General features: G+C 39.2%; 1 protein-coding gene across 2 annotated transcripts in view; it reads right to left on the reverse strand.

Moving 5' to 3' along the window:
* LOC105829415 (insulin-like growth factor 2 mRNA-binding protein 1) overlaps positions 1-16,569 on the reverse strand; it is a 48,873-nt gene extending 32,304 nt beyond the window's left edge. For both annotated transcript variants that reach the window (XM_036292395.1, XM_036292394.1), the window contains exon 1: positions 16,441-16,569. In XM_036292395.1, coding sequence (XP_036148288.1) covers positions 16,441-16,529 — 89 coding nt within the window. In that variant the 5' untranslated portion in view covers positions 16,530-16,569. The remainder of the gene's footprint in view (positions 1-16,440) is intronic.
* Between the last annotated feature and the right edge of the window lie 1,287 nt (positions 16,570-17,856).

Here is a 17,856-nt window from a genome sequence, read left to right on the forward strand (position 1 = left end):
AAACATTAATAATCAAACTAGTAAAAAACCACAAAGGAATTGTAGTTCTATTTCCTCGTCATACACTGAGAAAAATATCTGGTGAGATTATCCAGAATTCTGGTTACACGATTATTCACAAAAAGCAATTTTCAACCAGAATTCGGGTTAATCTCACCAGATACTTTTCTCAGTGTAGGTATAAGTTTACAGTTCACGATGTATAAATATCTATGCGGGACAGAAATACCTCGCTAAAATGTCATAGAACCAAAAGAGGGTAAAATGAGCACATCTGCATCGCGCACTGCGACAAAAACCGAACGATCTCTAATTCAGGCGGATTCGATGACCGCGTGAATATGCAGCTAGGATGAATAGCTGCCGCGTATAATATGCATAGAATATACGTTCCAATCGGAACCACAGGATTAATATTGGCATTTTGATTTCTGTCAGTTATTGGATCCGACAGATAATTTCATCGCCGAAAACTTTTGTCCTCGAACAAGCGACCCAACAGCCCTAACATTTGCCTAGCGGTGCACTAGACGGCCTCGCACGCTCTTAGAAATTCGCGATCGTCCTGGTCGGCTGGCCGGCATGGCGGGGTTATATCCTGGACGATCGAGCACGCGTGCGACAGGTGGGAAGCGGTGGCGGCGGCGGCGGCGCCGTCCTAGGACGCGGCTAGTCGAAAACGCGGTCGAGACGTCTCGCGATCGATTAACGAATTCGCGTCCCGTTCACTCCAGGAATAGAGTCCTTCGCAGCTGGCGGTCTCGCATCGTTCGCTATAACGAGCGAGCGTGGGGGAAGGGCCGGAAGGGTCGAAGGGCGTGCGGACTCGGAAATGACGGAGACGAATAGCTATGCACGGATGGCGTCTGTGTGCGCGACTTCCACGGAGCTGGCGTTCTATTTTCAGAATTTTGACGTAACTAATGGAGTTTTAATAAGGCTGTGTTTCATTCCGTATGCGTGTATGTGCGTGCGTATGCGATTTCACGCGCTTGAAAACATGAAGTCAACGATATAGTTCATATCTTTTAGGACACTAGATATTGTACTTTAATATAAATGATATTTTAATAAATAGGAAGTTTTCAAGATAAAAATCTTATTCGTCTCGATTTTATTATTATCTGTTTTAATTATATTATTTTTAGTAATTTATTATATTAAAAAAAAAACTATCATTTTTATTAGATATTTAATTACCTGATGTTGTCTCATTACATAGGTTGTGCTCATCAAGTATGCTTACCTGTAACAAAAAAGAATACAAATCATAAATATTTCTATAGATAATATATAACGTTTTATAAATATAAATAATGTGAAGAAATTTGACTAAGAAAAAAATTATAATTTACCTATAATTATTTAATTATTTTAATTATTTCAAAACTTTACATAATGCGTTTCCCATAAAGTTTTACCTCACACTGTAATTTATCGCGCAAGATTTAAAATAAACAAAAATAAGTAAAATATCTGCAATTAAAGGGAGAAGTTTAAAATGTTTCTAACTGGATGCAAAAAATAATTAAATCTTTATATTTTAAAAATATAGTTTTAAATTTTAGATTTTTGAACCAAAAGCAATCGACATTGACAAGATTGATACGATTGCGAGCAATCTTTTTTCCCATTTCCGGAGAATCGAAATATATTGTTTTCCAGGATATGTACGATACATGCATCGTCCTCGGTCTCATCGCGCTTTAAGATGCGCCGGTTCGAAGGCACGCACGTGCATCGGCCGTCGCGAATCCGCAAGGGTGGTTTGCTAGGGAAACGACCGAACGAACGCGGATCGATTCGGCGAGACTCCGAAAGTTCTCCTACCGCGTAAAGTGATTACACACACCGATTCCGTCGGCCGATTCGCGCCTACGAAAATTGACGGCGCGCGCGCTGATAACGAAGATGGGCCCGTCATTTCGCGTGCCATTCCGCGTCCGTCTGGCTTTCGCGGTTATTTTCGGGAACGATCCACAACCACCACCGCTATCATCTGCGATCGAGGCAATCCATTCCCGTCCCCCATTGCTGCGCTCATTATTAATCGGTTTCGATCCAAAAGTTACGTTGCAATATTAGATCAATAGACAAAAGTAAATTTATTCATTAATTTAATTTAACTGGAATTGTTCTTTTCGATTCTTGAGATACTTATATTGAAACAATATGTATATAATGTTGTTTTTGCAAATTTTGTTTTCGTAACAACGTTAAATAATTTTAATATACACGTCCTTGAATATTTATTTCAGCATACGGTAGATGTATATAATATTTACGGGAAGTTATTGTTCTTAAGATGTTTAAAATTAAAAGGTAAATAAAAATATACGATACAAATAAATATCTATCGAAAGTGAGGAAAAATATGGGAAAGTAGTTTGTTCGTTTTAACCTGCAAAGAGTCGAGAGGGTTAATTTGCATGTGTCCAGAATTAAAAAAGGGTGGGACATTCACCGATAATCGATACGATTTAATCAAAACTGACCGGGTCACGTTTCGAGGTGCTCAAAGTACTGCAAATTTTTTCTTTTTGCAAAAAGTTAATAGACAATTAATGTTAATTAATATTTTATATATATCCAATACTCTCGAAAAATTGATCTTGTAACTAGTAACATAGATCTTTGTAAATTTTCATTTATTGACAAATTCTTTTTTATATTTGAATTTAACGTAATTTTAAACTTGCAATCTGATGGACCAGTTTTAAGAATCTGGGTCAGAAGTAAACGTCGACCAACTCGAGAATCTTCTTATATTGCGGGGTCAAGTGATGCTGCTAAAAATATCGGTGGCTATATTAACCAATTTCACAGGTCAAAGATCGACATTTCCCGATTTTGCATTGTCTAAATGATGAATGGCGGTTGATGGCACAAATACAGAATCTAGCACGGTCGGGTTAATAATGATTTGAGGTCGTTATCGGAAATATCGCAGGGATATTTTACAGATTTCTTCGGTCATGGAACTTTCACGCCAATGGAGATTCATCACAACCTGATCTCTATAAGTATCTTCAATAAAACCGTGTTCCGATATATTCTGCTCTAGCATTTAAAATCTGTAGTTTACATTACATTATATTATAAATATACAGCAATGACAGTGTATATCGAAATTGCGGTCCAAGTATATAATATGTAAATATCGTAGTTGAATATATATAATTTTTCATATAATTATTTTTATAAAATTCTAATGTTTTAAAATAAATAATATATTAGACTAATTATAAAATAAGCATAATTCTTGAAAGTTTGTAATAAAGGTTCTAAAGCATTTAAAATTTGATATCAATTAATATTAATATCATAATCTTAGTTTACGTTTCAATGTAACAGACATACATAAAGAAAAAGATATTGTTCAAATTTTAATTCAAAATGCATAAAAATACTTCTGTGGTCAAGAATACTTCTGTGGTCAAGAAAAGTACCATTTGACAAAAAAAATTTTTTTTAGATAATTAACACAATTAGTGTTAATTCTCTTACAAGTCTCTTGTAGATGTCATCTCTACCGCAAGAGTAAGTCCGTCCGTCTTCCTTCTCGTCTGAGTAGTGGATTTCATCTTACTGATAATCCTGTCTGGAATATTTAACGAGACCAAGAAGCCAGGAGGACCGTCGAATTTCCCAGCAGGACTTAACAAATTGAGATACGAGGATCACGTTTCGCGATAGATGACCGGAGACATCGACGATGGCTTTAGGCAAGATGGAAAGAGCAAAGATGGAGGAGCAGGACAAACGTACATATATATTACATTAGAAGTCACACAGAAAAAGTAAGAGAACAAAAGAACACACATATGCGTAAGGGAGAAATAGAAGTATACGAATTTATGCAGTTTTTATCTTCCTACAAATTACATTATTAAGAATTTAGCATTTATTATCTAAATAAGCAAGATTGTGAAAATATAGCAACAAATTAAAAAGAAAATAGAACAAAATAAAACTAATAATTAAAAAATAACATTTAAAAAAGAATAAAATAAAAATATTAAATGTAATATCGACTTGAGATAAATAAAAAACCAATTTACAAATATATGTTTAAAAATATAAATTTAAAGTTAAATTTACGATTGTTATATTTTCAACGCGTACAGTATCACCATCATAAATAATAAACTGACTATACCGCAATATGTAAATTACGTGTCATTATATAAAATAACTCTCCACATATTTTATTCAGTTGCATTTTCTACAATAGTATTGTAATATGTAATATCGAAAAAAAAAATAACAAACTAAAGAAAATTAGACAAAGTAATAAAAAATAATCCTAAGATACTGCCAACTAAATGGAACAATCATCATAAAAATTACGAAATAGATCGCTTTTGTGCGTGTGCAAAGAAGAGGCAGAAAGAGACGACATTATGGAATCAGAAAAGAGAAAGTGCGAGAGAGGCCTCCCTTCCGTCCTTTCCATTCTCCTCGTCCTCCTCCTGCTCCTGTTATCCGCCCTACCCTTCGCGTCCGCGTCCCTTCCTTCCCACAGGCGGAAAGTAATCAATACTTCGGGAAGGTGCGTGGGTGAAACACACACGCCTGTGGGTTGCGGCATCGTCGGTAACTTTGCGCGAATTTAACTGCGGGGCCCTCCTCTCTTGGTGCACACGCGTGGAGGAGAGAGGATCACGCAGCAGCCCTTTGTAAGGTACAGCGAGAGGAGAGATACTCGAGATTTGCCCTCGGCGAAGAGGCACGTGGCAGAACTGGAGGACCATCCATGGAATTCGCGAATACAATTCCGAAGCAAAATTTTATTTGCGCGCTTTTTCAAGATAATTTCTTAAAAGAAAAATTTTAATAATTCTATTAAAATACATATTTTTGAGATTTGCTAGTTAAATAATTTCACAATTTAAGATTTATATCTTGCTCATATCGCTATATATATATATATATGTTTTTTAATACGAAAATGTCACTTATCAAAGATTCAGAATTAAAAATTAATATTTTTTAAAGTGGTTAAATAAATAATTTATTTATCTCATTCTTTAGCTTTCTTTCACTTTCGACTGGAACTGTTTATTGTACATTTTCGTTCATCAAGGTAATCCCGACTGCGATGCGTGCCTTAAGGACGCAGGAAGCGGCTGTCCCGCGCGGCTTGGAACGCGGCGGCGCCAGGCGTCGATTCTAGTTTTAATCGAATTTAGGCACACGCCCGGCGGCTGTTTAATCGCCCACGATAAAAAAAAGAAGCGAATAAAATAAACGGATGTCGTGATGTCGCGGCGGCGGAAGGGGGGAAGAGTGATCGGCGAGGAATTAATTAAATGCAACGCAACGGCGGTGCATTCACGTCGCGGTGGAGCAAGTGAAAAAAAAAAGAGAAAAAAGAAAGAAAGAAAGAAGGGGAGGCTGCAGAATCACCATCCACTTCGCTCGTGTATTCCGCGGGGTATACAAAAACGCCATCCACGTGACAAAGGCTTAAGTCCCAGTCGCACACAATGTCCGAGACAGCGTCGTCTCCAGATTATAAAATTTAATTAAAATTTCGTTTTAGGGCCCCGCCGAGTCCTCCTCTCTTCCCTCCCCGCCGTCCTCCCAACGTCATCCACGTTTTCTTTCTTCCTCCCTTCAGCCGCACCGATCGTCGCGTCCGTTTCGCGTCTCTCTTGTTTCTCGCTGTTTCGTTTAGATCATTTCCGCCCGTGCTGTTCGTGTGACACGCAGCACGACGATGATGCATCTCGAGAACGTAAACAGCGGTGGCTGCAGCAGAGCGCGCCAAATCGCCACGAGTTTAATTATATCACGTTGCGGTCTGATCAGAATTTGCGTGACGCTAACATCATAGCTTGGGGGGGAAATTCGATAATGTCTGTTTGGAATCAATTTTTTCAGCAAGAGTTGCATGGAAGCTAGTGTGCTCATTTCCGCGGAATGGATTTCGCAAAATGAAGTGTCGAAGTGTTAGTACGTAAACTGGTTTTTTTAATATGAAAAACTTTGTAATTCAAAGCTGAATAAAAAATTGTGCAAACAGATAGCGATGAAACTTACACTGTAGCAAGTTTAATTTACAAATAAAATATGTTATCGCGCGGAAAACAAAATCCTTTTGGATATTAATTCTGAAAATCATTAATTCGATATAAATTAGAACACAATAAGTACGGTACATAAAATTACGCAAATGTCTTAACGAGCGGACTCTTTGGAGAAGCGTAAAGGTGAAGGATAAACAAAATATAATAAATCTTGGGAAACATCCTGAACTCTCTTGCTTTCCGCCCTGGTTCCCACCCTTGATTTCTTTTTCTTAGCCCACCTTTAGCTTGACGTCGCGGACTTGCACGGACTCAGCGGAAAGCTCAAAGTGGGACGAGGCTGTTGAATAAATAATGGCTCACAGTCTAACTCGATTGCGAAAGCCAGATACGTGCCTTTTTACATAAGCTCGCGTGACCATAGTTGATGACCAACCGGAAAGAGACAACCATGAAGATCCCTGTACGTTTACAAACCATTACACGTGGTCGCTGAAAGTAAGGATGGAATAGTAGCGATAATTAGCGATAGCCGTATGATAGCCTAATTAACTCTTTAAACTGCAAGAGACGAGAGAGAGAGAGAGAGAGAGAGAGAGAGAGAAAGAGAGTCGCATTATAGAATCGTAGAGAATGTACGTCACGTTACAATTGCTTCCTTAAATTATCTTCCTATTCTCCTAAATATTACTTCGCTTAGAAACAAGTCGAAATTATCGATCAAACAAGATTAACGAGAGATAAAGAAATGTATTCTTGAAGAGATACACTGGAGAACAATGGAGGGATACACATTTTCCCGTCGGCAAATAATGCCATGTCCAGCGAATATATTTCTCTTATGACGTAAACGATTGTTTTGACAAAGCAATAATGTATTTTACATCGAGCGCAATCGTATTTTATATTCACTTATATTTTACGTGAGTCAGCCCGCTATGTGTTATATCTACACCGTTTATTAACGCTTGCAGAGTAAATGTGCATAAATTTATTTCCGTTCCAATTTAAATAACGAAAGTATAAACCGCGGAAACGATTCCGTGTCTTTAATTAGAAACGTTGAGAATAATTATAATTTGTAATAATCGTATGAGCAATACGTAGTTGCTGGACAGAAGGCAAGTTACGCAAGCGTACATAAAAAATGCGGAAACTTAAATTATAATCGCGGAATCTTAGATTTTACCCTACAAAAGATCATGATAAAGTTTCATGAAAAGGTGAGGTGGATGCTCGCTGCTTACGAGACTCTGATAAGACACACTAATCAATGTTACGGAGAAGCTGTGCTAGCAGCATGTATGGAGATGCGGCTCCGTTGCACTTCCAGGAACGGCATCTGATGACGAGAGACGAAAGACTACGCGGCCAGCGACACGAGCACGGCGTCGTCTGTCTTCTTCGGCCATAAGGTGGAAACGGAATCGTTCGCGGGTGCATTGATCGACGAGAGAGACAAAGAGAGTGCAAGGAACTCCCGCGCGAGCTGACTAGAGAAAATACCGCGACTATCGCGCAAGCATAATGTCGCGTTGACGCGTCCCTACTATTAAATGCATTTTCGCGACTTGTAGCCTGCGAGAAATCGATTATACGAAAAAAATATCGAGAAAAGAAAAAGAACCGAGAATAAAAGAGAGCTCGAGACGTCCGGATTTAAATTATTATAACGTAGTCTACTAAAACATAACTGTATAAAGTATATTTTAATGTATTATCCTTATTATAAGTTCTAATTATTATGTCTACATAAATGTAGACGTCAATATATGGTAATATGTTGTTATAATTTAATTTAATTTGTTATAAATTATAAATTTAATAAAAATATCTCAACATATAATTATAATCTCCAGTTATAATTATTCCAATAATTTTTTCATTGTAATAAAAATTGAGAAGATAAGTTGTAGATAAGTAATGTACATAATTTTTAATTTTCTCCAAACTACTTGCTATATCTATAAAAGCACTAAAAAAGAAAAAGTAATTAAAATACCTATAAAAAATTTGAATAAAAAGTTACTATTATTTTCTTATATTGATTTATTAAATATTTGTTGAGATTGCAAATATTAATCCCTTTTAATGTTACAACTTGGGGTGATTGACTAGTATGCAACTTGTATGCTAATCAACGAGGGACATAGTAAGCCGGTTTGCAAATGGCGGCTGTCATCTTGAGCGCCGACGCCATTTTTACGCTCTTAAGTTGTTTCGCTAAAAGAAATACATTTTTACATTTGAATTTCGTGTGTGAGAATTCTCAAATATTTTCAAAGATTTTCCACATTATTTATAAAATTCGGAAAATTTTGGATGTTGTCTTGAAATCATATTGTGATTTTTCTAAAAATAAATGTTTGTTTTTATCAGAAGAGAATTTCTGGCAGTTCCTTTCGTTACTAAATACAAAAACCTTTTTAATTCGTATATTTTCGATTGTGACAGAAAGAATTCTAATGATTAACTTGAGACTTATTCCTCTTGAAAATCTTTTGGTGAAAACGAAAGCTAGAATTTAAGAATAGAAAAAAAAAAATAAAGAAACAAAATCCAAAAGGCAAACAGACATCAATAGAGTTTATTTTTATAATCTACCATAAAAATATTTCTCTTTCAATACATTTAAAAAAAAAAATTTTTTTTATAGTAATTTATAAGTTAAACAATGCTTCAAAGATAGAAAATTTTTAAGAAAGGAAGTATAGTTTCTTTATAGCAATACTCACAAAACCATTCCGTTATTTCCCGTGTCTTTTGAAATTTTCAGGTATATATCCGATCCCGTGTTCAGGTAAAAGGAAATATTGAGAAATCGGCAGAGGGGCCTTCCTGGAACTTCATCCTTGGAGCCCGAAGGACCGTTAAAACACGCCAAAAATTTACCTGGCTTCTTTGTCTGGAAGATTTCCCAGGAGAAACCTTAACACCGAGATTGACAGGGAGGACGAAAATGCCGACCCCTGTCATCTTCTCTATGCAAACCTTATAGTGGAAAAATTTGAGGCAAAAGGGCTCTGGAAGGATATTTGCCAAGATATTTTACGAAATACTAATCTGTACATTGTTAACTCAACAGATTTCCCTTTCTTCAATATTTCTATTGTAAAACGAACAATAAGATGAAGAGAATAGAGAAACTACTCTTCCTCTGTTATAATCATTCTTCAACATTTTAAGCGAACTTGTAGCAAATCGGAGGAAATTTTAAATTGTTCATAATGTTTCCTCCTTTAAATTTTCTTTCTTTTCTTTTAATTTCTTTTATAAATCTATCATTTACTTTTCGACTTCGTAAAAATGATGGAAAATATCTTCATCATTTTAATAAAGCTCTCGAGAGCTGCAAAAGCTAAGTAGATAAATAATAAAATTTCGTCTTTTGTTTAATTGAAAAGTTGCAAATTGGCTGTCCATCACATTTTCATTGAATCATAATCGCCCCAACAGTTTGCGCTATTACGTAACAATTTTAACGGAGCTTGTCCCGTGTAAAAAAAATTTCCCGACCGATTTGACTCGATTTTGATATCAAAGGAAAAAAGTCAATCAAACGTCTTCGTCGAGAGCTTGAGATCGCTATAACTGATTTATGGCACGAAAAGAGCGATTTCGACGGTCCGAATTTTCCGCGACGGCAGTGCAGCAGGTGCCTGCGTTACCGACGCGAAAAAAGGCGCGATGCGCGTTTTCACTGGAAGATAGAGCCACGAACAACGTGGTGACGCTCTATCCGGAGCCGCTCCGGCCGATGCGACACGTGACGTGGTATTTCGCCGTTGCTATACTTGCTTCGGCGAATTGATGACATGACGACGATGATGATGATTTGGCGTGCTCGTCGCGGCATCTTCTTTCGATCCGTTCGCACAAATAAAACCTCGTCATTTATATTACACATTAACGCGTTATGTTACACGTTGTCTCGCTCGCTCCCCTCCCTATTAACATAGTGCATCCGCTATATCAGCTAGACCGCCATGCTAGCAGAAAATGGCGGCCCGGCCGCGACGTAATTCGATCGCAACATACGCGACGTCTCCGCGACGTCCGCATGCCTGTCGTCGTGAAAGTATATACGCGAGCGGACGTGTCGCGATGTCCGTTTCCATTTCTCGGGATTTCCCGCCATTTACATTTCTGTTGGACGCGACCGCGCGTGGCCGGGAGGAATCATCGCCGTCGAGATCGCCGTATCCGGGGACTTGTCCGCTCTTCTTAAATTAAAGTCACGCACGTTGTTCCGCCACGTAGCTCGTGGTACGTCTCCGCCGTCGTAATTCGTCCCGCCCTCTCCTTCTTGCCCACTTAACTTTATTATGGTTATCCGTTGTTATTTGTCGTTATAGAGCGATAGAGAGCGGCGGCGGCAGCGGCGCGATTTTTGCACGCGATCCTCCACCGCTTCTCTTACGCGTGCGACTCTAATACGCTCTTTTCAGAGGCAATTACCGTGTCCCAAACTTTCGGAGTACTTTGGAGAGAGATACTGGAGGTACTTAAACTCCAGTTACAGCAAACGTTAGTTTCATGAATTTTTTCTCTTTGTATGTTTTCGAAAGTCGCGATGTAACTTCATTAATTTTTGTTTTTGTATTTTTAGACGTTGCGAGAACGATCCGCAGTCTTGACGGAAGTAGAAATATGTCTACTATCACTACTACTACTACTACTACTACTACTACTACTACTACTACTACTACTGCTACTACTACTACTACTACTACTACTACTAGAGGTTTGCAAACGGTTCCTTCAACGAATCGTCGCGTGAGAGAATCGCGCGCGATCGCGTGCGATCATCCTCTCCTCATCAAATTTCCACGCCGCCCCACGAGGCATCTTGCGTCATATTTTATTGAGGTTGTCCTGCGGTTTCCTCATTCATTTATTCGCCCCGAGTTGCGGCAGGACGCTTGTCGACGCAGCCTCATATTGCACCGAAGCTGCTCATTCAGACAACGTTCAACGTGCGATTAATGTATTATTTAATTTCCAATTAAAGTAACTCGATTGGACGAAGATGCTCGGCCCCGGGGGACTCATCCATTTTCGATGAGCCCTTGGTGCCGATTATTGCGAGCGTCTGGAGCAGTTCTGTTTGTTTGACGATGAAGAGCCGCGCGGTGACGCGCGTGGCCGCGGCAACGCGTGTATGCGTGCGAGGCAACGAGTACGACGATGACGAACGCTATTAGGAGATTTAGAAGCGGAGGGGCCGGAGGAGAGAGGCGAGCGGAGAGCGGTCTCTCGCGTGGAAAGTTTCGGCTGGAACACCGCGCCGCGTGTCCGCCTGCCCGCCCCGCGGGCGCTTTAATTGGCAGGGGAAAATGAGACCGCGCCAGTATAATGTTACCGGAGAGGAACATTTTCTCACGTTTAATGTTCACACAATTCGCGAGCGACTTGTTTCCGATTCTGTTCTCTCTCTCTCTCTCTCTCTCTCTCTCTCTTTCTTTCTCGAGCTCGGCCCGCGCGATCGATATGGGAAGAAAGTGAAATGAATTCTTCGAACGCGAGACGGGAGCAAGAACGCCTTCGCCGCGAAGAGGAAGGAGAAGTAACGTTTCCGACATTTCGTAGTATTCTCCACTTGATAGTCGTACAAGAATCTTTGCTACGGAACGCTGGATTTGTATTTCAAGAATTTAATTACAAGACAACGTAAATGTAACATTAAGGTTCTTTATCGCGAGAAAAAGAGACTGTACACGAAGATGTAGCGATTTGTACTTTTCGCTCGTATATTTCGTTGTGTTTTTAGTTTTCGGACGCGAGTCGCGCCTTGAGAAACATCTTCGCACGCGCGCGCTCTCTTGCGAAGTGAAAGAAGAATTCACGACGTAATTGTGCGTGTCGTCACGCGTTTACGTAATGGAAAATTACGTAAGCAGCAGCAGCAGCAGCACGCTTAGAAAAAAATATCAGCCGGCGACATGTCGTAGATTTCGCGCACGCGTGTTCGGCAGGTAGATGTTCGCAGCGCCCGATCTTTTTCGCACGTTTGTCGGTATTCGCGAGTCCCTCCGATTTCTCAGCTCTTCTCGTTTCAATCATCGGAATGTAGCTTGCCGATCTCTCTCGACTGCTCACCGGAATTCTGCCATTTTGTTGCTGTGCTTGTCTCTTACATTTTCCTTTTTAGCAGCAAATATATTTTCGTCGAAATTAACTATAATTTCTATCATTCTTTTTCTCACTGTCTTTTTGACACTGTTTTATAATTGTCTATTTTTACCGTAATTTCTTCGTTATTTCTGAAATAAAATTTTCTTTTTCTTCAAACGCATGTTCTCGCTCCGAGGCAAAGTTTCCGAATACAAAACGCGAGACGCTTTCTTTCTACCTTTACCCTCGCTTCTTCGGCCTATTTGTTTACCGCCGGTTTCCGGTGCGGAGTTTGCCATAATAAACCGTACGCGTACATATATGGTCTATTTCCCCGCGTTATTTTTAAGCCGCGACGCAGCGCGCGTGTGTAGTGCACTATTTCTGGCCCTAATTCGTGCGTGTCACGCGGACGCGCACGCTCGACGTATACCTGATGCGAGTTCTCCACGTGGGTGCACACGAACGCCGCCAAGAATTACACGCGTAGCCTCCCTCCTTCCCCATTTCTGTTAAATCTTATTAGAAATTTAAGTTACTCCGCCTTTGTTACGCTTTATATCTCGTACGGTAGTTTTCTTCGAGTAATTTGAATATAACGGTTAAATTTGTATTTTTTTTTCAAATGTACTATTGTTACAGTTCCTGAATCTTGGACATTGCGTTTTTCCTAATCGTCGTCTTAAAAATTGAAGCTAAACTCTTGTGTTGCAAATAATTCGTAATTAAGCCCAAAAGTTATGAGAGTCGATATTTTCGATATTTTTATAAAGAAGACGACCGATTTTTAATTAATCGAACGGAAGAAATCAGAATTAAGACCATCGTTACAAAATCTGCGCGAGTATACTCGGCCGTTTATGGCGGTAGAAAGTCTTGCCCGCGGTCTGTGTTCTTTATTATTCCACCTTCTCTGAATGAGTCACACTACGTTTTCGTTTTACGGGGTGTCATTCTTGAAGTCACGTACGTGATATCGTCCCCTTTCGCTCTATCGCCGCCATTTTCGGCAAATTCTTACCATCGCAAACACAATGAAGCCGTTGTTCGCGTTATATCTAAATTTCAATTTACTTTTCCATGCGATGTATTTTGACGCTTTTTGCTTACGAAAACCTATTCGTCTGTTCCGTATTTATATTCTTAAAATTTATTGTGAGCTGAAAGGTTCCACCCAATTCATATGATTTACATCATATATGTCTATTAAGCCATTTGATTGAAAATTACGTTTGATTGTTTAAGTAACGTAACATTTTTTGTATAACTTTCCTCTATAAAAAATTTTACATAAAAGATTGAAGATTACATAAAGCTATTAAAAGTCTAAAAACGGTCTGTAAATTTTTTCTTAGAACATTCCTCGTAGGGTGCATTTAGTTTCATACATAATGCATAATACATCATTGCTTTGTTTAATACTTGGCAAACAACAAAAATAAATAATGCATCATGCGCATCGCGCCTGAATTAAAAAGCAACGTCAGAATATTTCAAATAGCTACGCGCGTGAATCTTCCTCAATTTATTTCTACGGTCCTTGGTCGGCCTCTGTTCGAGTTTTCCGATTAAAAAGAATTATGATCATGCGATAAGTAAACAGTATGCGTACGATAAACCGAAAAACGAGTTTCCCGTCGGTGTGACATTCGTTGATGGCGACGCCGTTTCAGGGACGCCGAAATCGTGCCACGTGCAACGCTGAGATCAGGGCCGGTTTAGACAAAGAGAAAACTGGCTGATTATCGTTATTAGGATCAGTTTCAAATATTACTTTCTAACGATCATGATTTTCGAACTCGACGATAGCCGTATAAATAGTTAGATAACAAAGTTGAAAGCGGGAGTCCATATTGATTGAAATAGTTATATGTTAGATGTAAGAAATAAAATAAAACAAAGTGTGTGTATGTATGCGTGTGTTTTTAGATAGGTGGTTTAGTATGTAAAGATATATGTTATGTAAAGATTGTAATCCGTGAGAGAACAATAAATTATTGCTACATATGAAACGATTTCTTAATTTCCCACAATAAAATTTTTCTTCAAAAAAAATCAATGAAAGCGATAATATTAATAAATATACTATATGCAATAATAATTGATTAATTTAGATTAATCATTAAATATTTCGACAATAAAACCTTAATTTTTAATCAAATTTATTTATTAATCTTTTTTATATTAGGTTTTATAACGTAAGCAAGTTTTTGCTGTTTCTTTACTGTAATTTTTTATACTTGTGTTAATTTTTTATGTAATTTATTTTGATATGTCAGAATGATATATGTGCGACATATATACGCGATAATCAACCATTTTCTGCGACTGTGAAGAAATGAGATATTTAATAATTTATCTTCAAGTCATGAAAACAACATTGCTCTCTCATTTGAAGCTATTCGAAGCTATTAATCTTCTTGCCGTGACGGAAGCGGACGAAAAGTGCTACCACAGTAAAACTAGCTAGCTGTAACTTTACCAGTTGAACACTTTTCAAAAGGCTTCCGTCCTAAAAGAAAAGTTGAACTGCGTGTCTTTGTTGCATAGCGTAATAAGTTATATAAAATATATAGACAGAGAGATTATTTTTGACTTTTAGAGAGTTTGTTGGCCCTAAAAATCGGCATTTATAATAGTTTTAACAAATATTAAAAAAAAAGTATATTATGCGTGTTTATATGTATGTATATAGAGTACGATAAAAGTAATAAGATTCTCCGCGAGAGAGTTAATTTAAACAACTTCATTAAATAGTAATTTCTGTTCGGACGTATTCGTTTAATGGCTTTACGGCTCTCATCACCTTTGGCATCAATTCTTTTATATGAGCTTTAAACGACAATTAACGATTTTGATTATAATTACGTGTATTCGCGCAACATTATTACGACTCTGATTGCGAACGCGCCACGCTCAATAATATGGAAACAATTTTTATCTACACTCAAAGTCGCGATCGCGACCATTCAGCGGCGTGAAAGCGCACGATGCTGCCGAGCACAGGCATGCCGAATGACGAGATACGCCCGCGCAAGGAGCGTGCGTAATTTGATTTACGTTATCGCCGATATTTATCGAGGAGGTTGTTGACTCTACGAATGTAATTCTTGGCCGGCCGTGAGATTAGACGACACTCGACTTCGTCGGGACGGGATTGCGATACAGTTTCGCCGTCTGCGTGCCATTATATTTGTCTCGCGACGTGTAAATCGACAGGTATATTTGAAACGTTCCTTAAAACGGGTTGTCGTGAATGGGAACATCGAAGAAACTACTTTCGGTCTTGATATTTAATCGACCAATGTTCTTTCTAATAAGCAGTCTCTCTCTCCGTAGTATTAAATATTAAAAAGTAGCACCGTTCAAAATTTATTATTATTATATCGGCTATCTAAATTTCTTTTTTCACTTTTCATTAATAAGTAAAATTTCTACTCCTTTTTTTTCTGTTTCATCTTATATTCTTTGTAAATAAACCTAAAGATATCCGTCCTTAGTTGACAAAGGATCAGAACTTAATCGGTGAAAGCGGAAGCAATCGGTAATATTCGAAATTGATTTTACGTTATATTTGCCATGAGTTTTAAAAAGTGAATTCGCAAACAATCACGGCCTGACGCAATCGGAAATTTATGATCTCGATTTCGCGTTGATTTGCGCGCCAATATCTCCGACAGTATCGCGGATCGTGAATGGTCTTCTCAAAACGTATCGGGCTCTTTTTCTCAAAATTGAAGTTTTCCACGTTAAGTGTATAGTTAAATTTTTTTTGTATAATCTTATCGCGAAGTCACACTGAAATTTCGTGTGTCAAATACTCGTATCGGACAATAATATTATAGATAACGTTCGTTATCGACCAAATTATCGTCTACTTCTAATCAAGATGACTAACCACTCTTAGAATGACCTTTAACATTCGTTCATGTTTGTGTTATGGCTCTCACAAGTTCTGTCGCAAGCTCGCAGAGTTGTTGATAGGTGATGCGCGTGAGAAATGCTTGAATCGACAATCGAAAGCACATCGTAAAAGTGTCTCGAAAATATTCAGTGTTTTGCCTCAAGATAATATTTTGTTAGATTTATTTCATTAAACTCATTTCTTGAAATGTGTATTCCGTTTTTCTCTTTCAGGAACAAGAATTCTTCCCCCTCTTTGAAAATACGGAGCAGGTAATAATTTTAAATTATAACTCGATAAATGTACGAGTAATCTATTAATGCAAAATTAAGGTCGCAAATTAACACCTGTTGGCGACAGAAAATAACGCTAGGTGATTCTTGGTTTTACCTCGGACTATCACCGTTCTTCTCCTCGATCTCCAGGCGCTCCATCTCCTTCTGCAGCATACCGCCTTCCGCAAATTTATCCAGAGACATGTTTCTTATGATAATAACTCGCGCACAAAACGTAAAACTCGCGCAATTACACTTGTCTTCTTTTATATATATATATATATAGATTTAATATATATATATATATATGTATATATATATTTAATATCTCTATATATATATATACATACACACGTATTAATTTTTTTCTCTTTATGTTAAATATGCTTTCGTTAAACTGCTTTATATCGGCCGCAAGCCGCCGACTGAGGTAGACTTTTTAAACACTGGCACTAAAAACACTGGCTGGATCTCCCGCGGCACCGAGATGCGAAGAGAGAGGGAGGGAAGACGAGCGTAGGAAAAAAGGTACTGGCGCACTTTCGCCCTTACAATACGATCCCCCCTCTCGGGAAAATTCGCTGCGGAAAATGTAGAACGGCACGGCGTACGCGCGTCTCGTGGCGGTACACACCGCGATATATAATCCCGAGCGAATAATTTTCGGGATCCCGAGAAGATCTCGCTCTCCTCCACGCCGATTACGACGCACGCACTTCCTCACTCTCTCTCCCTCTTCCTTTCCTCTTCGGCTCTCTCTTCCGACTTCCGTCCCGCGTTTTACTCCCTCCTTCGAGCACGCTGCTCCCTCCTTAGGCGATTCTCTGACGATGCAATTTACGTCACGGGTAAATGACGATTGTACCAAGTCGACGACGACGACGACGGTGATGAAAATAATAATGATGATGATGATGATGATGGTGATAATGAAGGCGATGATAACGACCGACGACGACGACGACAACGACGACGAGGACAACTGGTGACGACGGGCACCGTCCAACTGGTTCACTCGCACTCGGAGAGGGAAGAAAACACGCCGCGAATTGCTTCGGACGAATGTCCAAGGGAAACTCGTGCGGGTGGTGAAGCACTAGCTTTCCCCGTCGTCTCCCGATACCTAGCCTTCTAAGCAAGTCGTGCCCCCTCCCTTTCCTTCATTTCGCTCGCTCCGTCTCTCTTCCACGCGGCGCGCCGCTCCGCGCGCGACCGCTTCCTGCGTCTTTCTCTTTCTAGGCGCTACCCTCTCTCCCTTGGAGAGCGGGCCGCTCTCTCGGTTTCTCTCTCTCCCCCGCTCTCCTCGCTCGCTCTCACTCTCGCTTTCTCTCTCCCCCTCCCCCTCGTTCTGGGTCGACGTAGGAATCTCGTCGACGTATCGGAGCTGCTGATGCTTTTTTACCAACCGAGTGTAGTAGACCGGCCCGAATTGCGATTGGCCGTCCCCGTCGGGACGATTCCGGGACGATTCCGTCCGGATCGTCGTACTCGACGATGACGTATCGAATGCACACACGTAGCACGCGCGGCT

The sequence above is a fragment of the Monomorium pharaonis genome, chromosome 9 (genome assembly GCF_013373865.1).
Source record: "Monomorium pharaonis isolate MP-MQ-018 chromosome 9, ASM1337386v2, whole genome shotgun sequence".
In the NCBI taxonomy this organism is placed as follows: domain Eukaryota; kingdom Metazoa; phylum Arthropoda; class Insecta; order Hymenoptera; family Formicidae; genus Monomorium; species Monomorium pharaonis.